This window comes from Camelus ferus, chromosome 19 (genome assembly GCF_009834535.1).
Source record: "Camelus ferus isolate YT-003-E chromosome 19, BCGSAC_Cfer_1.0, whole genome shotgun sequence".
NCBI lineage: Eukaryota > Metazoa > Chordata > Mammalia > Artiodactyla > Camelidae > Camelus > Camelus ferus.
Window position 1 is genome coordinate 15,885,269 of NC_045714.1, and position 22,660 is coordinate 15,907,928.

The 22,660-nt window shown below is 58.6% G+C and overlaps 1 protein-coding gene and 1 non-coding gene across 8 annotated transcripts in view; both read left to right on the plus strand.

Annotated features, from left to right (window-relative positions):
• NINL (ninein like) overlaps positions 1–22,511 on the plus strand; it is a 73,995-nt gene extending 51,484 nt beyond the window's left edge. For 2 of the 7 annotated variants that reach the window (XM_032461683.1, XM_032461682.1), the window contains 12 exons: positions 381–491; positions 1,019–1,099; positions 6,522–6,651; positions 6,944–7,053; positions 7,783–8,030; positions 12,588–12,692; positions 13,753–13,822; positions 14,935–15,093; positions 16,235–16,348; positions 18,561–18,710; positions 19,731–19,844; positions 20,238–21,069. In XM_032461683.1, the coding sequence (XP_032317574.1) occupies positions 381–491; positions 1,019–1,099; positions 6,522–6,651; positions 6,944–7,053; positions 7,783–8,030; positions 12,588–12,692; positions 13,753–13,822; positions 14,935–15,093; positions 16,235–16,348; positions 18,561–18,710; positions 19,731–19,844; positions 20,238–20,624 (1,779 nt within the window). In that variant the 3' untranslated portion in view covers positions 20,625–21,069. Of the gene's footprint in view, positions 1–380; positions 492–1,018; positions 1,100–6,521; positions 6,652–6,943; positions 7,054–7,782; positions 8,031–12,587; positions 12,693–13,752; positions 13,823–14,934; positions 15,282–16,234; positions 16,349–18,560; positions 18,711–19,730; positions 19,845–20,237; positions 21,070–21,643 lie in introns of those variants that run through there. The other 5 variants (XM_032461685.1, XM_032461686.1, XM_032461684.1 and 2 more) reach the window with 5 other exon arrangements.
• Positions 15,525–15,662, plus strand: LOC116658076. The gene has a single exon (XR_004313277.1). It is a non-coding gene; the product is annotated as a small nucleolar RNA SNORA2/SNORA34 family (small nucleolar RNA).
• Positions 22,512–22,660: the final 149 nt, after the last annotated feature.

A 22,660-nucleotide genomic window follows, 5' to 3' on the forward strand; every position in this document is an offset into this window, starting at 1 on the left:
TCAGGCTCTGCCCACACCCACCTGGCTCCTGCGCCTCTGTCCCCCAGCCCCCAAGTCTGCAGACACTGCCTTCCTCCTGGTGGACACCTGGGCTGTCACGGTGCAGCTTCAGAGCCGTCTTTAAAAATGGCACAGAAGGGACTGCCACCAGCCTTTCCTCGTGCCGCTCACGACCATCCTGGGCTCAGGCTGTGGGGGAGGTCGAGGCAGCGGGACAGGGAGGAGTGTTGCCAAGGGCTCCGTGGGGTCTGAACAGGCCACCTGGCTTGTTCTGGCCCCGAGTCCCCCCTGGAGCCCTGCTCCTCTGTCAGAGGGGGCAGACCTGTGACAGCCCCTCCTGCGCTCCCACAGCTGGCAAACCACTGGCCTGTGTCTTGTAGGAAAACAGTCGGTTGCAGAAGGAGATTGTTGAAGTCGTAGGGAAGCTCTCAGAGTCAGAGAAGCTGGTCCTGAAGCTGCAGAACGATCTGGAGTTTGTGCTGAAGGAAAAGGTGAGTCCTCTTGCTGATTCCAAGTCTTCAGAGAGGAGCCCGGGTGCTGGGCAAGGGGTGTCAGGGTCTTAGCAAAGAATGCACAGGTGACAGGATTTTTTGCTGCTAAAATTCTAGAATGCAGAGAAAATCAAGACAGCTTTCCAGGTTTTCCTCCTCTTCAGGTGGTGCCGGTGATGCCCTGCACATGGGCCCTTTAGTGACAAGGCCTGGGCCAGTGGCAGAGTCTCAGTGGTGGGGTCACGGGGAGAGGTTGGAAGCCCCCTGCCATCCCCATGGGGGGAGGAGGGGAGGGCAGGTGCAGCCCAGCAAGAAGGCAGCCCAGGCTCCAGGTGGGCGGGAGGCCACCTTCCATGGGTCTGGACCATCCTTCTGCCCTGAGACCTTTCAAACAAAGGGAGAGGAGGAGGGATGGGCGGCTGTCTCCGGAGGTGCTGAGCCGGGGTAGGGGGGTGTGAGAGGTTACTGCGCACCCCTGCCAGCCTCACGTCCTAGCCCTCGTCTTCCTGCGTGTGTCTGGCTTTCAGCTGGAGCCACAGAGCACGGAGCTCCTGGCCCAGGAGGAGCGGTTCTCAGAGGTCCTGAAGGAGCACGAACTCAAGTGCCGGGTATGTGCCCCGCCCCCCTCCCACCTCCTGGTCCAGCCCAGGCCTGCCGGAGCAACCCCGCAGGAGTGGCCACAGCCAGCCTTCTGCCCCCGGGGTCCTCCAAGCCTGTGCTCTGAAGGGAGGGCCAGAACTCGCCTGCCCAGCGCCCGTGCCCAGCGCCCGTGCCCAGCGCCCGCCAGGCTGCCCGGCTCCCGGGCTGGCACTAACCCCAACCCTAAGGCCCCCTCTGTTTCCGGGCAGCATGGAGGGCTTCATCTTGTCTCCCGTGCGTGGCTGTTGGCATTTCCTGGGCCAGACCTGCCAGTGTGTGCCGTGCAGAGTGGGGCGCAGGTGGCGGAACCCGAGGCGTAGAAACATGGCCCAGCCCGCTACCCTCTCAAGATCACTGAGGAGTCCAGCGTAGAAAACGTTGCTGTTTGGTGTTAAGGGTGTGGCGGCAACTTGATTCTTAATGATTTCCCTCCCCACTAACGCAAGCCCTGTTTCTGCATGCGATGCCTTGGCCGCACCAGAGGTTAAAGGTGAGCTCGTGCTGGTGTGCAGTGTGGCGTGACCCCGGCCCCCTGCCCTCCCAACCCCAAGTCCCAGGTGCCCCGCAGCCCTGCGTGTGTCAGCTGCCCACCTCCTCGGGAGCCCGGCTGGCGTGTAGTTTGTGGCTGGGGGCTGTGCCGCTCAACTGCCGGAGGGAGCTGGCCTTCCTGCTGGGTTTTCTCTCCACGTTGGGCACCTGGAACCAGCCACGCATTCGTATGTCACTTTAGTGCACAAGCGTAAACTTCCTTCTTTAAGAACTGCAACTCATCCACTTTTGGTTCTTGACTTTTTTTGGAACATCAGCAAAATATTTTACATTTCAGGACTAAGCTGCTTATTTTGAAATTTGTTCTATTTGGCGGGATGTTTTTGGCTGTTTTGAACTAACATTTAGAGCATTAAAAAAGCTTTTTAATTGAAAATAATTTCTAACACATGAAGTCACAAAGGTGAAACTAGCTCGAGTAACACTTGAGTGCCTCCGCCCAGGTTCCCAGCTGTTCACGTTCGCCCCGTGCACTGTGTGTGCACGTGTGTGTGGACATGCACACGTGGTTGTTCTTGAGCACTTGAGGTGACCCATGTGCACCGGGGCCCTGTGCCCCCAGACCAGTCCACGCGTTTCCTGAGCACAGGCTGACCCTACAGCCGCGCAGGGCTGGTCACGTGACCAAAGTCGACAAATGTCAGGAATCTTGCTGACTTCTCGGTAAACCTTTGATGGTGGGGCTTATGTGCACCAAGAAGTGAACGAAAGCTACGAAGCTGGGCTTCTCCTCCTGGAGAACCGCCCCCCAGTACCCCCTGCTTAGCGGTGGACGCCTGGTCCACGTGTCCCCCCACGGATGCAGCGCCGCGCCCTGCGGCCGCGGCGTGTCAACGCTGGTTCGCCTCGCAGGGGTCCCCTCCCCTCCAGGGCAGGATCCAGCCCAGGACCAGGTGTTGCCGAGGCTGCTGTGTCTGTTTAACGTCCTTTAATCAAGCTTTGTCTTCGCCCGTTCCGGGCGGTGGTAGAAAGAACACTGTAGACTGGGGAGCTAGATGTAGTTTGCACGCTTCTAGACGCGGGTGAGTCCGAGGTCAAGGAGCCTGCAGACGCTGTGTCTGCAGGGCTCTGTTCGGGGTTGCAGGTGGCTGGCTGTCCTCTCACTGTGTCCTCACGTGGAGGGGCGAGGGGCCTGTGAGCCTGTGTTACAAGAGCACTGACCCTGTCATGGGGGCTCCACCCTCATGACCGCATCACCCCCCAAAGCCCCACCTCCCGACACCATCACGCTGGGGCTCGGGATTCAACACACGGATCTGGGGGACACATTCAGCCCGGCACACTTTCCCACAGCCTGCCTTTGCCCTTGACCTGGACATTTTCAAAGAATATGGCCCCCCCCATTTTTAATAGAAACGTTCATTTTGCTTTTCTGATATTCCCTTTGGGTTGAAGTTGTCCTTCTCAGCTTGCACAGCGGAGGTGAGGTCGGTTCTGACCACCTGCCCTCGGCATGGCCTCCTGGCCCCGCTGGACAGCTGCTGGGTTTCCTCCCCTGCAGCTGATGAGTGGTTGGTGGGGAGACACTCGAAGGCCACGTGCACGTCCTGCCCTTTGTGAGAGGTTTCCCTGGGTTTGGGGCCAGTCAGTGCTTCTTGTCCACTCTGGCTGAAGGGTGGTTTTCCAGCTCCAGCATCTGCTCTGTCGGTTGGCGTTTGTCACCTGCCGTCAGCCGGCGGTGTCCCACCCGTCTGCTGTCAGTCTGGCCCCTGGGCCCCACCGCCCCCTTCATAATTGGCCACTGTGTCCGACACTTTGGGGCCCCGGTTGTGTGGGGTCTGTCCAGTGGGGCGTCTTCCGGCCGGCAGCCCTGACTTGTGACATGTGACTGTCGAGTCTTGTTCAGTCAGTTACGAACTTCCCAGCGTAACGACTGCCCTGGAAACAGCCCTTTCTCCGCGGAGCCCGGCTCCTGACAGGAAGGAGCGGCTCAGACACGGGGGTCTGGGCGCTGCCTCGGGGACAGGGCGTTTCGGCAGCCTCCCTCTGGTGAGCCTCCCTGCTGAGCGTCACCCATCTTCCCAGAGCTGCCGCCTCCCGCCTCCCTTGTGAGCAGGGCTCTGCTGGCTCTGCTGGGACCCGTGCTCCGGTTGTTGCTGGTTCTCTTCCTGTTCAGCTGTCAGTTTAGCTTTTGTTTGTCTGCTTGTTGTTTTGGGAGTTTGGGGGGGTAATTAGGTCTATTTATGTATTTATATTTTATTTAATGGAGGTACTGGGGCTCGAACCCATGACCTCGTACCTGCTAAGCACACATGCATGCTAGAACCCCCACTTCCACCACGGTTTTCTCTCTCTTTTTTTTTTTTTCATTTCAACTGTCAGTCTCAGTTTTCTGGACGAGGCCGCCTTTGGTAAAAGGGGCTGTAAGGTGTTAGTTGCATCCTTCTTAGAGGTCCTCTGTGGTTTCGAGTTTTTGCCCCCGTCTTGGGCAGACACCCTCATGGAGTGACTCGTCCCTGGTCAGAAACCATAAATGCAGATTTTTCTTTTCTGTATTTCCACCCATTGTAACCTGAATGAGGGTGTCCCCCCAGAGCCACATGCTGAAGCCTGTGCTTCAACATGACAGTGTGAGGAGGGGGCCCCACGAAGGGATTAGGGCTCTTAAGAAGGGGGCCTCAGAGAGCACCCCCACTGCCTTCCACCAAATGAGGACACAGGAGAAGACTGAACTGGGAAGCTCCCACCAGACACTGATTCCATGGGCACCTCAGTCGTGGACGTCCAGCCTCCAGAACTGTCAGAACTCAATTTCTTTTGCTTACAAGCCCCCATCTATGGTATTTTTGTTTTAGCATCCTGAACGGACCAAGACACGCACCAGCCCCTCCACTGCCGGTGTCTGGGCGGTCCGCCCCTCTGTGTGTGCTGCCTCAGTGTGGCTCGTCTCCCCAGACAGCCTGCCGGGCCGCTCCACCTTCCTCTCCAGTGTTTTCCAAGTGGCTGTTGAAATCCGCCCCCCTCCCCACCCCAGCTTTCTTCCTGAGCTCGCTCCTCCCGCTAACAAGAAGAGAAGCTTCAGCAGGTCCAGACCCTTAGCGCTGCAGCGTGGGCAGTGGGTTTGCTGCCTTGCTGGCTAGCTGGGTGACACCCTGCCCCTGTGACTGCCCTCTGCACCCACAGGCACCCCAAATTCACGTGCAGAACAAGCACCTGGCTCCCCAGCCCTGCCGGCCGCCCCGTGTGGCAGGAGGCACCCAGGGCTGGGGCCCAGGTCGGCACACGTCGCCCGGTGGACTAGAACTGGCCGCGCTCCCACGTGTGTCCTGGGAGCTGCAGAGCCTGTGCCCAGCGAAGAGCCTGCTTTCTGCTGAATTTGCAGGACGTATATGTGCTCTCAAAATACCCGTTTAGGGGCAGAAAGAACCCCCAAGGGCGCAGGGCATTGGGTGGAAATGGCTCTGCAGATACTTCCTGCTAGATCAGCACTGCCCCATAAAAATACCAGTCAGGCGTGTGATTTCAAGTTTTCCAGTAGTCACATCTCACAGGCGAGAAGAAGCAGGTGACGCCAGTTTCAGTAACATTTCATTGACGTCAGTGTGTCTGCAATGTCATCATTTCAGTATAAAATCTGTATGAACACATTCTAAGTGAGATATCTTACCTCCCTTTTTGGGAATCGGGTCGTTAAAGTCAGCGTCGAGTTTATGCTATGGCATACCTCAAGCCGGCCTGACCACCCCAGAGGCGCTCAGTGGCCAGCGTGGCGACACTGCGGGGCCGGGGGAGCAGGGTGAGTGCTCCGCCCTGCAGGCCTGCCCTTTCCCGCGGGCTGGAGGAGGCACAGGGATCCCAGTAAATCTGTGCTGCTTCTAAGATCTGCAGGGCCTGTACATTCTCCCCACGGCCTCGGGCTGCCGAGGAAAGGCTCCTCCAGGGGGAACCACGGTGACAGGCCAGGCACGGGCCTCCAGGGAAGTGCAGGAAGATGAGGTTTATTTAACAAGAGCCGCCTGGAAGGAAACTCAAAGATCTGAGAGATGGGCCCTCGTGGGTGGCTGGTTTGGGATCCCCGAGAGCGCATGTCCCAGAAGGAGAAGCCGGTGGCGGCTGCATGCCCTGTACCATCTTCCAGGTGGGGTGGGCGCAGACTGCCAGCCTGGGGATGTGGGGACAGGGACCCACAGCAGATGTGGCAGGGCACAGACAGGTGGTGCCGGCTGTGGGACCACCTGGGAAACTGGGCCTTTAAAAGTCAGGTGACCGAGTGTGCTGGTTCAGGTGTATTTCATCCATGATTGGACCAGTTACACTTGTCACAAACAAGAACCCTTCCTCTTAAGCTTTCATGCCCCCAAATCCCCCTTCCCCTTACGTGCGTGCTCACCTGGCCACCACCCTTCTGTTGACACGGTCATGTTTCTTTGTGGCCTTTGGTCTGAAGCACTCGCTGTCCGCTTTGGTGGCCAGTGACTGCAGAACCCGTTGCAGACTCAGCACCAGCTGTGGCCAGAACCAGGGCAGACCCAGTGTAGCCGCCTCCCACCCGGGTCGTAGCACCGCCATGTGTTTCAACAAGGCACCTGAGCTTTCAGCTGCTTCTGGTTCTCTGTATTTTCTGCGTTTCTCACTTTCCCTGAGCTCCTTTTCCTGAGCCCCCCAGTGCCCCAGTGGTGGAATGTGTGCTGGGCATAAGCAGTCGGGAGACGGCCCTGCTTCTCTGTCGCTCACCGAGTCATCAGGTGCCTGGGTGCAGTTACAGCTGTCCCGGAGGTCAGGGGGCGGCCCCGCCTGCCCTGCTGAGCTGGGGGCCGTGCTGCTCCCCTGGCGCGTCTCCACACCGCGCTCCTGGGGCCGGAGGCCGCAGCAGCTGGAGGCGGTGTCTGGCTCTGCCCACAGGATCTGCAGGACCGGAACGACGAGCTGCAGGCCGCACTGGAAGGCCTGCGGGCGCAGCTGCCCCTGAGTCGGCCCAGCCAGCCCCACGCACAGCCAGACGGCCAGCTGTCCCCTGGACACCGCCCAGCAGGTGGGAGCTGGGTGCTGGGAGGCGGTGGGTCAGTGCTCCTGCCCGGGGAGGGGGAGGTGGCAGCGGCTGGTGGGCCAGATTGGACCGCCTACCTGAGACCGGGGCTTTTGCAGAACCCAGAGCCCCAAGGGAGGTGGACGAGGGGGACAGAAGTGGTGAAGGGCATAATGACCTTGCCATGACCTCAGGGCAGACGTGTCCCAGGGAGCTGTCCAGGAGTGAGCTTGGGGGTTGGGACTGGACCCGTGGTGTCCAGGGCAGGACGCAAGCAGAAGTGTCCTCTCGTCCGCAGGCCTCGTTGCATTTGTGGGCCAGTCCGCTCCAGTGAGTATAGAAACGGAGATAATGTTGGAGCAGGTGAAGGAACGCTACCTGGACCTCGAGGTCCAGCTGGAGGCCAAGGTCAGGGGGACTGAGGGAGGCCGAGGGGTTGGGAGCCGCCAGGCACTCCTCTGCCCCACAGTAAGCACGCAGGGCTGAGGTTTACAGGAAGTGGAAGTGAGGCAGGGCAGGGGAAGAACGCCGGACCATGGGAAGGGGCAGGGTCACGTGTGCCCGCGTGTCTCGAGGGGCCAGACCGCCCTGCTCCTTGTGCCGTGGGGGGCGCTGCTCCCAGCTGTGTCTCAGCTGGAGCTCCCCGGGTTGCCCTGCATGGGGCGCTCCAGGGGCCACCTGGCCGAGTCTGCCCCTTGGATGAATGTGTCTCCCGCTCTGTTACTCGGCTGTGGTGGGTTTTTGGGGGGGAGAGTGTCCAGGACTTGTCGGTGTGTCCCAGGGCAGCGAGGCAGGGCCACCTGGATGCCTCAGCCAGAAGCTCCTCTGTAGCCTTTCCTGCTGGGCCTCCTGCCAGCCTCGTGGAGGCGCTGTCCACCCTCGCCCCCTCCTGCTGTCTGCCAGGCACTGGCCCCACTCCACCCCCAGCCTCCTTTCTGCACCCGCTGGGCCTGCCCGCGGGGCCCAGTGAAGGTTATGGGAGGGAGGTGATGGAAGCCTGCGGCCACCTGGCCATGGGGAGCCTTTCACAGCCCTCAGGGCCCCACCCCCCACCAGCTCAGACCCCTGCTGGCAGCCTGGTGCTGGAAGGCAGATCCCTTCTAGGGCCCCCGGCTGAGGTCCTCATACTCTCCTCAGGTGAGCGCCTACGAAAGGGAAGTGGAGGTGATGAGAAGGGGCTTTGCGGAGCAGAGACAGGAACTGGAGCAGACCTTCCAGCTGGAGCGCAGCGTGCTGCAGGGCCAGAAGGCCGAGCTGGCCAGGCTGCATGCGGACTCGCAGGCGGTCATCCGCGGCCTGCGGGCCGGGCTGCAGAGGAGGGCAGAGCTGGAGCAGCGGCTGACGCAGGACAGGGACCGGCTGCAGGACGCGCTTCGGCGACTCAGGTCCGGGGACCCCGTCCTCTCGGGTGCCACGTCAGGGTTTCTTAAGAGCCAGACTTTGAAATCGGACTTGGGAAACTGCTAAGAGTCACGTTACCTGTTAGCCAGCGGTTCTGTCGGTGCAGATAGGTGAGCCCGTAGGAACAGGCTATTTTACAGGACTTTTTCTTTACTTTAAAAATTCATGTTAACTAGAGCATAGGCCCTGAAGCACCTGACTTTATAGAATTTGAACAAACTGTTTTTACCTCCCACGGCAGACTCGGCTGGTAGTGAACAGGTGACACTGTCAGGGCCGACTCAGGGTGGGGAGGTGGCCCAGAGATGTTGGTCTGTGCAGCTAGGCCCCCCTCCCCGGCCCGGGGGCTCAGCCTGGCACACGCTCTGTCTCAGGAGGCCGGAATTCTGGAAGGCTTTGCCAGCTCACGGAGTGTGGCCTGGGAGAGGTCACGGCCGGGCTCAGGTGTGTGACACGGTTCATGCTCTGTGCACCGTGTCCTTTGGCCCCATTAACTCCCACCCCACATGCCTGTGAGGTCCCCGCTTCCTGTGGAGACAAAGGCTCCATGAGGCGTTGTGTCACTTGTCCAGGCAGGTGACACTGGCTCACAGCAGACATGGGTGGGCCCTGCTCAGGCACCAGCTCCTGTTGGCTGGGTGACCGGGCCAAGTTGCTTCACTTAAAACAAAAGGCTACGTGGGATTTACGATAAACCAAAAGGAATAAATGTCCACGCACCTCCCAGCTCAAGGTAGAAAATGTTAGCATAGCTGGAGGCCCCTGGGCTCCATCCCCAGACTGCCTCACTGCTCCCGAGGGGCCTGGACTGTTTACCACCATCTAGGCATTGTGTTATGTCCCTGCTTCTGGCGTGGTGTCCCTGACCATGTGGGACCTTGATCATGTGTCCTGCCTCCTGGATTTCCCTCCCATGAAGGGGCCGGGGGCTGGGCAGAGCACAGGTGAAGCAGGGGGGTGGGCAAGAGCATAGGCGACCGTGTGGACGTGCCTTTGCCGTCGTGGCTGTGGCAAACGTGCTGTGCCTTCAGTTGTCATCTCGCTTTAATGTCCTTTAATCTAGAAAATGAATCAGTCTTTTTTTAATGAATTTTTTTGGTCATTGAACATTGACTTTTTTGCCATAAAACTGATCATTGTAACCATTTTTTAGTGTATATATAAGGCGGTGGCTTCACAGTGTTGTGCAGCCATCGCCACTGTCCACTTCCAGAACTTTCTCATCATCCCAGGCTCTGCACCTGCTCAGTGATCATTTTTGTTGGCATCTTGTTGCGGGTTTAGCATCACTTTGGTAAGAAATACTGGTCCTGTGGTGTCTTTGGCTCTGGTATCAGAGAACAAATTAGCAGGTGTCCCCTTGCTCAGGTTTTGAAGGAGCTGGAGGAGGATGGCCTCTCTCTGCAGGTGTCGGAGGGGTTCCCCCGGGAAGCCAGCAGCCCGGGCCTGTTGCTGCAAGTCAGCCCCTTTACTGGTCACAGGCTGGCTCGGATGGCCTGTTTCCTCGGGGGCAGTTTTGGTGGCTTGTGTTTTGGGGGGTTGGACACGGACTTTCTTAAGAACCTCCACCAGGCGTTCTGCTGGGTGGGCCTGGTCTTGGACGCCGGGGTTGGTGCCTTCTGATGGGACCATCTTTCCTCTGATGGTCGCCTTTCAAGGTCCTTCAGTGAAACGCTCTTGGAGCAAATGCCCTCAGGTTTTGCTGATGTGAAACTGTCTCAGGTTCTCCCCTGTTTCCGAAGGACGGTCTCCTGAGGAGCGCAGGGCTAGGTTAGCAGTTGACGGGCTGCCCTCTGCCCTTTGACCGGGGCCGTCTGCTCTGTGAGTGCACACCAGTTTCCCAGCACTGCTGGAATGAAGTGCCACCAAGTCAGCGGCTTGAAACCTCACCGTTGATGATTTTGCTGCGTGGGGCCTGGAGCTCAGGCTCAGTGTCGCAGAGCCTGCCTGCCGGAGCTTCTGGAGGAGGGTCTGGTCTGCAGGTGCCGACAGCCCAATCTGGCCCTGCCTCCTTTAAAGCCAGCAGGGACTGGTCAGTCCTCCTCAGGCCCCATCACTGACCCTGACTCTCCTGCCTCTTCCTCTCATGTCCACCGTGGCCACCGGGCCGTGCAGGGTGCTCTCCCTGCCTGAGGGCCAGTATGCCGTGGCCTTGGCTCCACCTGCTCTGCGGCGTCACAGCGCGTTCGTGGGTCCTGGGCTGGGGCACCGTGATTCTGCACCTGCAGTAGGAGACCTGTGTCCTGTCCTCGGCTGCTTTTAAGTTCTCATTCTTCTGTGGCTTGTCTTTGGGGGGTTTAGGTGTGTATTTCTTTCTTTTTTTTTAACTTTCTATTAAAGTGTTACGGACACAAGAAAATACACACATGTGCAGTTGGAAGAACTGTGGACAGGTGGGACACATCTGTGTCCCCAGCACCCAGAGCCAGTCCCCAGAGGTCACTGTTACAAGTCAGGACAGCAGCAACCCCGGGGGGCTTTGGGGAGCCCCTGTCTCATTCTGGGTGCTGCTGTACTGAAGACTGGAAATGCCGGGTCACAGGGCCCAGGGCGGTTTTCTTTTTTCTTACCCTGCGTAGAAAACGCTGTGCCTTCTGCGTGTATAGGTTTGTGTCCTGTGAAGACCTCTCGGCCACTATTCAGGACATGCTGCCTCTGCCCTCACTGTCCTCTCCAGTTAGATGGTGACCTCAGGGCTTTTCACTTCTCCTCTACTTCTTAACCCCTCTTTCGTGTCTGCATCTTTCCTGTCTGCATCACATTCTAGGTGCTTTTGCACATCTGTGTTCCAGCTCAGTAATTGTTTCTTCAGCGGTGTCTAATCTACCAGTGTTTTTATATTTACATTGACTTTTTTTCCCCCACAGAAGTTCTTTTTGGTTCTTTCTGATCATTTTTGATTGCTTCTTGTTGCTCGTTCATCTTTTATTTCCATCTTTCATTTAAGTAGACATTTCATAATATTTATCTTTAGTTTGTGTCTGAATTCCAATATCTGAGGTTCCTGCAGGGTCTAATCCTATTGTTCTGGCCTCTTCTGATTCCCATAGGTGGTCCTTTTCCACGTATGTTGTGGTGATCTTTGATTGTGAGCTCATGTTTGCATGATGTTGGTCTCTGGGAATCCTGGGAGCTGTAGGAGAGTTTGCTCCCCGCAGAAAGGATGTGTTTTGCTTTTACCAAGAGTTGGGTGCCTATTAATCTGGGACCACATTAACCTCTCCCAGGGAACTGGCCCCACACAGGTGGCCACAGTGTGGTTTCTCCACACTGTTGGTGGCAGCGTTGACACAGGTGTTGGCCTCAGGGTGACCCCATCTTTGTGTTGCTTAATGTTCCTGGCTTTGGTTTCAGCTTCCAGATTTTGTTCTGTTTGGGGGCCCTGGGAGGTCTCCACTACCTTCTGTGAGGACACACACTGTATGATCAGCTTCACACAGGCTCTGGTGGTTTGATAAGTGTAGGGGGAGGGGGTGGGGTTCTGCCAGCTTACCTGAGGTCCAGGAAACTGGAGGCAGAACCTCCGCCACCCACACCCACACACACCTGCCTTGAGACAGTTTGTTTTCCATCCTGGAGCTGGAATAACAGCTCAAAACACAGACTTCATTTGTGTCACTCCCCAGTTTGAAGCCCTTCGCTGCTTTTAAAATGCCATTGACTTCTGTGTCTTCATTTTTCTCTTTAGTCCCTCGTGAGAAAAAAAACCAAAGTTGCACATATGCTTATGAAGGAGATACTTATGCTTGGTATTGTAAGAATAATACAGAACCTAAACATGAGATCGTGTGGCTCCTTTTAAATTGAAAACATTAGAAGCTAATGCCAAGTAGAGACCTCGTGGGGCAGAGATGTCTGCAAGACGGGGTGGGTTCCCTGGGCGGCAGGCGTGGGTTCTGAGCTGCCCCGAGACTTCGTCTGTCCCACGGTGGTGGGGTTACCGTCCCTGGAGACTCAGAGCACCCATCGGGAGCGAGGGCTCCAGGCAGACCTAGTCCCACGGCTGCCGCTGAATTGCTTCTCCTGCTGCAGGTTCCACGAGGCCTCAGGTCTCCCTCGTCGCCTGACCTGGGCATCTTCCCAGGCTCCTCCTGCGCTGACCCCTGGGTGCAGGGTGGGGGTGCTCTACCCCTGGCGGCCGGCACTCCGACTCGTGCACGCCTTAGCTCTGCGCTAGGGTCCCTGGGGGGGCGACCCGTCTCGCAGCGACCTGAGGACTCTGCCCAGTGTCTCACGTTGGGCCCGCTGTGGGCGCACTCACGTCCCAGCCGAGGGTGTGAGATGCAGGAGCAGGCCAGCTGTGACACAGAGCCAAGCGCCGAATGCTTCAGCGAGCTGTGGACTGTGTGACCACTATAGAAGCTAGGAAGGCCTTGTTGTTGGGAGGTGCAAACCGTCACAGGTTGGCCCAGGATACAGGAAAGGAAAGGAAAGGAAAGGAAAGGGTGCCCTGGGCCCTCGTCGGGAGGGGCTGCGACTGCGTGGGGACCAGCCCTGGGTGGAGTGCCCACTGTCCTGTCTTGTTTACGTTTCTCCTGCAGAATCGAGTTGGATAAGCTTTCTGAAGAAAACGCGTTTTTGAAGGAGGAGCGGGGAAGGGTCCAGCAAGAGCTGGAAGCTGCAGAAAGGACAGAAGGGGCACAGAGGTGAGGCCTGCTCAGCGCCCCGCCCAGGCCGGCTGCGCCTGCTCATTGTGGAGCAGGCTCCGAAGGCTGTTTGTCGGGAGGGGACTTGTTCACGGGTGTCCTGCATGCTGCCCTCCAAGCGGCCGTGGCCGGTAGGCAAGGGCTTGGACCTCCTCGCAGGTGTTGGCAGCCACCTTCCCGCCCGAGCCCCTGGTCTCAGAAGCAGGAGGTCGGGAGCCTGTGGGCTGCAGCCTGGCCGGCCCGCCAGGCGCAGGCACTTCTCCCCTGCGGAAGCCCCCCGCCCCGTCGTGTGTGGGCGTCGGGGTGGGGCAGCCTGCCCGGCAAGGGGGCCTGTGTGTTCTTGTCCTGACAATGGTTTCAGCTGACCTTTTCTCTGGGGTGCATTCCGGGGGTGTGGATTTCAGTGAGTCAGAGTCGGGTGGGGAGGGGTGCGGGCCTGAGCGCTGAGGCAGGAGAGGCTTGTGTGGGTGGTGGGGGAGGCGCGGAATGCCCGTGGGTGGATTTCTGCCTGCATTCTCAGAGCCCCAGCCAAGGATGGTTGGTTTGGTCTTTTTTTTTTTTTTTTTTTTAAATAAAGTTCAAGGTGAACTCAGCTCTAAAATGCTGAGGACGCAGTGCTGATTTGATAAAACTGGGTGATGGTTAAAGTGCTGAACCTGGTGAACTGGTGGTCGCTGTCACATCACAGCCGTTCTGAAGGGTTCTTTCCCTGCAGAAACCGTTTTCCCCTCAGTTTGCTGCGGGGGCCCCTTTGACAGCAGACAGCAGCAGGTGTGAGGCTGGGGTGGTCTTCACTTACGCAGCTGGGCGTCAATACCGTGTGGGGCTTAGGGTGTCGGGGAGAGTGTCGGTTCTCACACTCTGGCAGCCTTCCCCTGGGTCTGAGGCCTGGGACCCGACTGGACCAGCCGCACACAGCCGTAGCCCAGGCCAGTGACAGAGCCGTGGCTGCAGGTCCAGGAGCAGGGTACAAATCCAAGCCACCACGGTGACAGCGAGTGAAGACTGGGGAGAAAAAACTGGCTGCTCAGTGATACTGCTGACCTTGCCTCTTCAACAGGAAGGAAATCGAGGTTTTACGGAGAGACAAGGAGAAGGCCTGCTCCGAGGCGGAGGAGCTCAGCACACAGGTCGGGCCCCGACGCCTGGCACGAGGCTGATGCCACCCTCCCTTCTCCATTAGTCTGCAGTAATCTCCAACTCAGCAAAAGAACACGCACCACCTTTTTCTGAAAGAACAGAGTGGGCCGGAGCCGGGGGAGGGGGCCCCGGGTCGCAGGCTGTGTGGCAGGCTGCTCGCCGGACACCCTCTGTGACGCGCCCTCTGTGCCAGCCGCCTGGGCCTGGGGGCCTGACTTTTCCAAGCAGAGGCTTGGACTGTGAGGGATTAGAAGAAAATAACACGTGTTCATCCCAGGAGTGAAAGGAAGATCCCATTTCTTGCTGTTAAGGAAATCAGACTCCAAGGACGGAGGGCTGGGGTCGATACTGGACACCAGCTCTGGTCTTCACGGTGACCTGGCACTAACACCGCCAGGCGCTCCGCTGTGGTGGGAGCACCTCCCACCCCCGACCTGGTCCTGGGGTTCTCAGGGCGCGGTGGGGGGGGCAAAGGGAGGGGCCAGTCTATAGAAGGAAGGAGGCGGGTGCTTCCCTGGGGAGGGAGCCAAGGCGGGACGGCGTGGTTTCTGTGACGTGTGAACGACACACGGCTGGAAATGACGGGCGCTGGCGTCAGCCCGCAGGGCCATGACCCCACGGGCACCACCAGAGTTTCAGCAAAGTAGGTGATTTCGCAGCGCCCCCACCCCGGGACCCCTGGGGCTGAGGTGCGAAGCGTGTGTGTCATGACATTAATCAGGAGATTCTGAAGAAGTCCACATGCCTCAGGTTTAACTAGGGGTTTTCCCTTCAAATTGCTTAAAATAACGTTAGAAACAACAGGGAGAAACGAGAACCACGCCAGTCCTCCAGAGCGGGGGCTGGGTGTTGACGGTGTCCGCTTCTCCTGGGATGGTCCGGGGCCCCGCACTCTGAGGACCCCGAGTGCCTCACCCACTAGTTGCCAGGAGCAGCCCCCCAGCCCACTCGGCTGTGACCGCCAAAAATATCTGGAGACGTTGCCAGGTGTCCCCACAGAAGCAAGAACCACTGGCTGAGAAGCCCTGGGATGATCTGAAGTCAGCTGCTGGATAGAAAAAAAAACGACTTTTCACCCGTGTTCTCACCCTTTCTGCTCTAGAGTCAGAGATGCAAGGATGAACTGTCCCAGCTCAACCTGAGGGTCCTGCAGCTGGGAGAGGAGGCCTCTACCCACCAGGCCCAAAACAAGAAGAATCACGTCACCATTCAGCTGTTGACGCAGAGACTGGAAGAGGCAGCGCACCGGGAGGGGCTGCAGGTGCGTGGCTGGCGGGGCAGAGGCGTGGGCAGGCTGGTCTGAAGCAGTTTGGAAACAGACCTGAGTGCTTGGAGGTAAAGCGAGGGACCCACCAAGCAAGCCCCGAAGATACGAGGCCTTCAGCAGCTTTTGCAAGCCTGGCATCTAGAAAAAGGAGCAGAAAGGAATTAAATCCTGGTGACAGGAGAGTAAGTTGGTGCAACCTCCCCGGGGGGCAGTCTGGCAGAACATACACCAAGAGCATCAGGGACTTCGCCGAGCTTGGTGGGAAGGCCTGGCGGGAGCACCTTCGTGGCTGTGGGGTTTACAACAGCACGACCATTGGAGGCAGCTTCACTGTCAGTGGCACTGAGCGAGGCAGCCAGTTTCCGTGCAGCCGTTTTAAAAACCATGTTTTCGAACAATGTTTCACACTTGAGCGTCACAGGGAACTGGCCCTGAATCAAGGCCAACGGTTTGCTGAAGCTGTTGGTTTCAAGCAGGAGCCTAAGGAAGTGCCTGTTTCACGGTCTGTTGGCCTTTTCAGAACTGTGGAAATGTAACGGGCAGTTCATTAGAAAGAAGCACTTGAGGCACTGGTGACGGATGTGGCTGGTACTGACTTGGAGCCGTTAATTCTGGGATCGTAAAATTTAGAGATCTCCGATTTACCTTGTTCATTAGAACTGGATACTGTTAAGTCCAATTACGACCAAAGAAATTGCTGTGGGTCTTCCACAGAAAGAGCAGGATGATACCAACTGTGAGCGTCCTCTGAATGTTCTCCTGCTGTGCGCTCAGGCCCCGACCTGGGCGGTTTAGACTTCATTCAGACTGGAGGCTTACGTTTACCACTGGGCCGTGGACGTTTCCGAGGTGTTCACTGGATGGTAAAGTGCATCTGCATTGTGGTCCTTGATCGAGGAAGTTACTTCCACAGTAAAGTGCTTGTTAAATACTAAAAACGAATAAATAAAGTAACAGGGCAAGCGCAGCTCACCGTGACTCAGCGGAAGTGTGTGCGCAGAGGAAGGGCCACCCGAGACAGCACAACGCCCTTGGGCTGCTGCGATCACGGGTGGCTTAAATTTTGTCATTTTTGCTTTTGTATCACATTGCTAAGATAATTCTGAGACCTGTGAAACTGATTTTTTAAAAACAGGGTGACCAAATCCAAAAACTTGGTCTTGAACTTGAACACATGACTCGGGAATGCCAGCGCCTGAGACGGGTGCAGTCACAGCTGAGAGAGGCCCTTGAAGCAAGCCGGGACCAGGTGGGTGTGTGTGGGGGTCCCAGCCCGCGAGGGTCAGCTGGCCTTGGACGTAGCCTGGCCGGGACTTGGGAGCCAGGGGCCTTGTGGGGCTGGCTGGGCAGCAGTCCAGGGCTGAGTCAGGCCTAGCCCAGGGTCGGGCTGACCTCGGCTGAGCCAGACGGACAGCTGTGCCTGGTTTACTCCTGAGGGAAGGAGGTCATGGCTGGCCTCTGGGGGTGCCCTCTACGGATGGGGGAGCTGGGGGACAAGGCGAGTTGCCTCTGAGGTCCAGGCCCCCCCCAGGCCCCAAGCAGCACACCCAGCGGGTGTCCCGCCCTGTCTCCTGCCCCATTTGTCCAGCGCTCACCAGGTTCAGGAGGCGCAGAGACAGGGAGGTTGGGAGCTTGCAGTCTGGGACAGACGCAAGCAGGGCAGGCCGAGGAGGGACAGAGGGTGCTGACAGCGTGAGGTGCAGGGACAGAAGAGGGTGGGGAGTCGGGTGCTTGAGCAGGAGGGGAGAAGGAAGGTGACAGTGCAGACTCAGACGTGGGCTGGGCTGGGAGGGCCAGGGCGCTGCAGCAGCGAAAGGGCCCAGGGAGAGGGTCTCGAACCTGCGTGGCTCCCCGACTGGCCCCTGGTCCAACCACTGGACTTGGTCGTGGTCGCCTGGCGAGAGAGGTCACTTCCCAGATGGCCCCAGGCTGTGGAGGGGTCAGCGTGGGTGTGGAGCCCAGGGCTGGGCTCTGTGGGCTCCGCCCTCCTGCTAGGGCGAGCAGGCCTTTCCCCAGGTGCCTCTGTGTCTGGGGGGCTCCCTTCTCTGCTTTGAGTATGAAAGGGACCTTGAGAAATTGCCTTGAGTAGTTTGAGCCCTTTGGGGCTGAGGAGCGAGATCCCCCTGCTGCCAGAGGTGTCCGTGCTTGACGCACGGCCCGTCACAGGCGGGCAGTGCCGGATGTAGGCGGTCAGTCCACTGTGCCGTCAGCTTCCTCCTCTCTGGGTGATCTGGAAGAGGACCCCCAAAAACACATGGAGGAAAATATGGAGAAGGGAAGTAAGGAGCTTCCAGGGCAGCGAGGGGCCCCTGGAGTCAGGGCAGGCCCAGGCCTACCTCCCAAGGGACGGGAGGAGCTGCCGTCTGAGACCAGCTGCCACGCCCAGCACCGAAACTGGAGGCCCTGGCTTCCTGGTGGTGGTGGCCCCACTGCCCTTTCGGGATGTTCTGCCCTCTAAAGTGACGGTGGAGCAGGCTCCCCAGTGCGAGCGCAGCCTCTCTCCACATGTCCGTCCACAAAGAGGGGGCTTGAGTGGCACTGAGTTGGGTGGGTTCAGGCCTCACGCCGGGCAGACAGCGGCCTCCCCCAGAGGAGTGTGTGGTCAGGGTCCGGCCTCAGAGCAGAGGTGGCTGTAGAAGGTAGTGGGGCCTGGGCAGCATGTGCAAAGAAAGGAGCACTTTTGGGACGGGTCGGGGCTGACACAGCACTCAGTGCCATGAGCACCTGTGGGCTGGGCTCCGGCCAGAGTGACTATCAGGTGACCATCCAAAGTTTGATAGGAGGAAGCCACGTTTGGTGGAGGTGTGTTTTAGAACTGCCCTCCCCAGTTTTCTCATCCCAGAGAGGAGGGTAGCTGCCCTGCTGGACATGGCGTGTGCAGGTGCATCTCTGGGGGCCCGTCCTGGAGGACCCCTGGCCTGGGGCGGCCCCTCAGAGACATGCAGTGGCAGAACATTGAGGGCAGTTCTGTGTGTTCTGGATGGAGCCTCCGGAGTCCATGTGCTGCACGTGGTGTTTAGACCTGGCCCCCCGGGTGCTCAGTAAGTGGAAGTGGCCAGGCTCTGTGCGGCTGGTTACAGCTTCTGGCCACAGGGAGCCGGTGCCTGCTCCCAAGCTCCTGCCGCTCTGTGTCACTGCCTCCAGGACCCCAGCTGCAGCAAAGTCTCAGGAGCACAAACTCCCAAGAGGAAGGCTGCACCTGTGGCTGGTGTGGGTCCCAGTGTGAGAGGAGTTAGACCCCAGTGAAGTACCCAACAGGGAGAAGGGCAGAGTCCGACGTGTTTTCCTGGCTCCAGATGTGCCAGCTGAGCAGTTTGCCCGTGAGAGTTCAGACGAAGGGGCTCTGCGGGAGATGCAGGGACGCGGGAGTGAGGGGGCCTTCCCTGCCGTCCCGTCTTGGGGGGCTGTAGGGGGAGCGCTCAGTGGCCACCCCTGAGCCGCTGCGCCTTCTCCCTGGGCAGCTGCACGGAGCCATGCTGAGGCTGCGCCGGGCCCGGGCGCACTCTCAGCAGCTGGTGCCTTGGGGACACGTGGTGGAGCTGCAGCAGCTGCTGGACAGGGAGCAGCACGCAGCTCTGCGGCCCGGGGGGAGGCGACTGGAGGCGCAGCAGGTGAGGGGGACGTGGGCCTGAGAGCGGTGGGGAGGGGGAGGCTGGAGCCCTGGCCTCAGCCAGAAGCTGCCCAGGAGCCAAGGGGAAGGTGCCCAACAGCGCCCCTGCTCCCTGAGGACCCAGTTTTCACCGTGAACTGGGGGTGGGGGGGGTGGGCAGGGGTTGAGGCGCTGTCTCCGGCCTCACCATGTCTGCAGTCGGCCACCTGGCTAAATGTTAACGTTAGGGCCACAACCTGCTTCCAGGCCAGGCCTGGGTGGCCCGAGAGTGCAGACGAGTGCAAGGACCCTGCGGTGGGTTTAAGGTAGTAAGGGTGGGGGGCCGGGGGAGACCCGAGATCAAGCGAAGTGACAGCACTGTGCCAGGCGCTGCCCTAGACGCCTTTAGATGCAGCCAGACAGGGGCTCAGAGTGCACACGGCAGGGTGGGGTCCTGGCTTTGCCACCGCAGTCACCTCACCTCTGTGCTCTAGGTTCTGTAAAATTCTGAGGGCAGTGGAGCCCACCTCAGAGCACTCCCCAGAGGCATCAGTGAGCTGGGGCCTGGGGAAGCCGAGTGAAGGGCTGGGGACACCAGCAGTCCTGGAAGTTCCTGGAGGGTTGGGGGGCCCTTCCTCAGGAAGGGACTAGAGTAGAGGAGACTGGAAATGTGGGTGAAATCTGACGTTTGTAAGCTCAGGTTCTGAGAACCTTTCTCACTATGTGAAAACATTAAGCTGCAGAGACAGTTAAACAGAGAGGTACTGACGGAACAAAGAAAGTGAGTCAAATCCTTTGGGAAGACTGACTTGTTTGGGGAAGCTCACTCTGGAGTCACACAGGATGAAAACCCTAGGACAAAGCAGTCTGCTGGCGCCTCGAACCGCAGAGGAATGCGGTTCTGGGCTCGGGAGGCACTGCTGACGGTTCTGCTCCGGACGGGTTTACCCGCCCAGCCGGCTAGCTTCCACTCTAAAGTACGCAAGCCAGAGGTGATTCTTCCTCAGATGTCAGCGTTGGTCTCAAACCTCCCCTCGTGCAGGAAGCTCACGAGAACCCGCTGAGAGCTGCAGAAGAGCGGGGGGCCCAGGCGGAGGGGATTCTCAAGAACGTGGAGCTGCTTCTGCAGGAGCAAGTGAGCGAGCGGAAGGTGCAGGTGAGCGCGATGCGGCCCGAAGCGTCCCTGCTCCGGGGAGTCTCCCGGCTGATCCAGGCAGAGCCTCCAGTCACAGACCCCTTGAGAACCTCTCGTTCCCCCGGAGCCAGCGGGAGAGGAGGCCATAGCCACCCAACAAGAGCTCTGGCGCCACAGGAGTGAGAAACGGGTCTGCAGAAACCCCCCGTCACAGAGCCATCACATGTGGCCATCTGAGGCGCCTGGAGCCACAGGCCCCCAGTCAGGTCACTCTGTGTGGGCTGCCCCCACCCGACCCCACCTGTGCGGCCCCTCTCCCGCTGGCACTGACGCCCCCTCTCTGTCTCCGGGTCCGCACCTCCCCTCCCAGCTGCCAGGCTGTCAGTGACCCCCTGGCCATCACTCTTGGCACAGCCTCACCTGCCTCCTCTCACCTGGCAAAAACCCCAGCCCGGCGTACATCCCATGGACTGCTGCACACGGAGGGTGTCAGGTGCCTCCCACAGCCCAGCCGTCCCCCTCAGCAGGGCCCTCCTCCTGTCTCTGACCTCCAGCACCTCTCCCCTCGCCTCTCAGCTCAGATTCCTGCTTGTGTCAGTGGAGGACCAGACTTGTGCAGAGAAGAGTGAGTGCTGGTGCCACCTCCCTCCCCGGGGCCCCAGTGCCTCCTCCCTCTGGAGCCCGGGTCCTGCTAGGTCTCTGCTCCTCTTTACAGAGGGACCTTCAGAGCTGTCTGTGCTCACCTGCCTGCCCGCCCAGGTGCAAAGCCTTGGCGTTATGGTGGACCCCCTCCCAGGGTGACCCCTTCCCACAGGGTGACCATCTTCGCCTGCAGCGCACATACAGAGCCCTCCACCTCCCGCCCGTCCCCACGGCCCCTACCCCCGCCTCTTCTGGGTCCTAAACTTAGTCCTTCTTTGCCCCTTTGGTCTGCTCTCAGGAGCAGCAGTCCTTTTCAAATGTGATGGAGGTGCTTGCCATCCTCTGCTCAGAACCGTCCAGTCTTGCTCAGAGTAAAAGGCAGTTTTTACAGTGGCCTTCAAGGACCTAGTCCCCTCCGCTGGCACCCTGCCCGGCCACAGGCCGCCTGGTCCTTCCTGTCACCACACGTGCGCCAGCCTCTGCCTGGACTGTTTCCGCCGGACAGCCTCAGCAGCTCCCCCTGCACCCTCCTCAGACCTGTCACCCGGTCTCCGCCATGTCCCCTCCTGGGCATTCTCTCAGCACGTGCTGCGTGCGGGCTTGTTTCTGGTCTGTCTCCGTGAGCCGGGCGGTTGCTAGGGCAGTGCCGAGCCAGGGGGCTGCTCGGTACTGCCTGTTGGGTGGGTGGACTCAGCGCTGACTCACAAAGCCCAAGATGCCCGTGCCTCTGGCGCCCCGACTCGGTGGCCCTGCGCGCCCATCACCAACGCCCCACGGCAGCTGAGTGCGTGGTGACCAGCTCGCGCGCCTCAGTGCACCCGGGTGGCGCAATGGGCCTGCAGAGCACGCAGACGTGGACAAGCTGTCTGGGCACTCCTAGCGATTTCCTTGTTTTAAGTTGCCCAGAACAGTCCTTTTTGAGGCCAGTGGATCTTGGTCTTTTTGTCTTCATTTTTTGGTAAAATCAATTCGTACAAAGTTGGCCTAGTTCACCAGATTCTGAATTTCCTCTCACGCTATGATAACTAAAAACTGTCATTACATCCCATGTTTGTTTCCAATCTGTAAAACCCCAACACCATGGTCTGAACAAACGTGGACGATGAGGAGGGGCCAGCTGGTCGCATGGCATTTCTGTGCTAGACTCACAGTACGGTGTGGCTTTCTCCCCTCTCCAGTTTGAAAAGAACACGAAGTCTGACCTGCTGCTCAAGGACCTTTACGTGGAAAATGCTCACCTGATGAAAGCACTTCAGGTCACTGAAGAGAAGCAACGAGGTGCCGAGAGAAAAACCCGGTTCCTGGAGGAAAAAGTTAGAGCGCTCAACAAACTCATCAGTAAGGTGGCGTCAGCGTCCCTCTCTGTGTAAGGACGGCTTTTGCTCCTGGAATTCATTTCGGAGGAACATCCTTTAAAAGTAAGCCCCGTGATGGCTTGCTGGCCGTGCACCCCTGGACGGGTGAGGACTGTGGTTCCTCGTTTGCCACAGACATCCGATGAAGGTCTGCTGGGCCAGATGCAGGGAAAACACGCTGGAAGAGACCACGTGCTTTTAGGGGTCGTGGGTAATTTCCGTTTCCACCTCCGTCAGGTAGAAGTGCTGATGCTGCTGTTCCCGGTGAAGCCGACTGTGGGCTCTCAGCAAGGCAGATGGTGCAGTGAAGCCACATCAGTGCTGACTGCTGACCCCGGCTGTAGAGACTGAGGGCAGCGGCAGCGCCCTGTGCAGTCTGAGCGTCACTGCTCAGCTTCAGCCGTTAGCACCTCGAGGGCAGCTCCATGGAGGCTCCAGAAGGGCAGTGGGGGTGGAGGAGGGGAAGGCTCTTCCTCAGGGCCTGCTCCCCGGGGGAGGTGCAGACAGTGCTTAGTTTAGGGCTGAGGACTCAGGGAGGGTGGTGTCTGTTGTGGATGCAATCTTATCCTCAGTGACAGGTCGTCACACTGGAAAGTGTATTATATGTTTAAAAAAAAGGTATAGTTTTATATGCAAAAATATATATAAATTATGGTCATTTGGTTTATCATAAGAAGCTACTGTAATATGAAGTCACTGTATTTGTAATAAAGTCCTTTTCTCTTAAAACTGATTAAACTTCTAGGTATTTTTTTAATTAAAAGAAACAGTCATATGCCCACCAACTAGATGTATGAAAAACATTCTCCTACAAGATTTAGACAGAAGTGCAGACCCTAC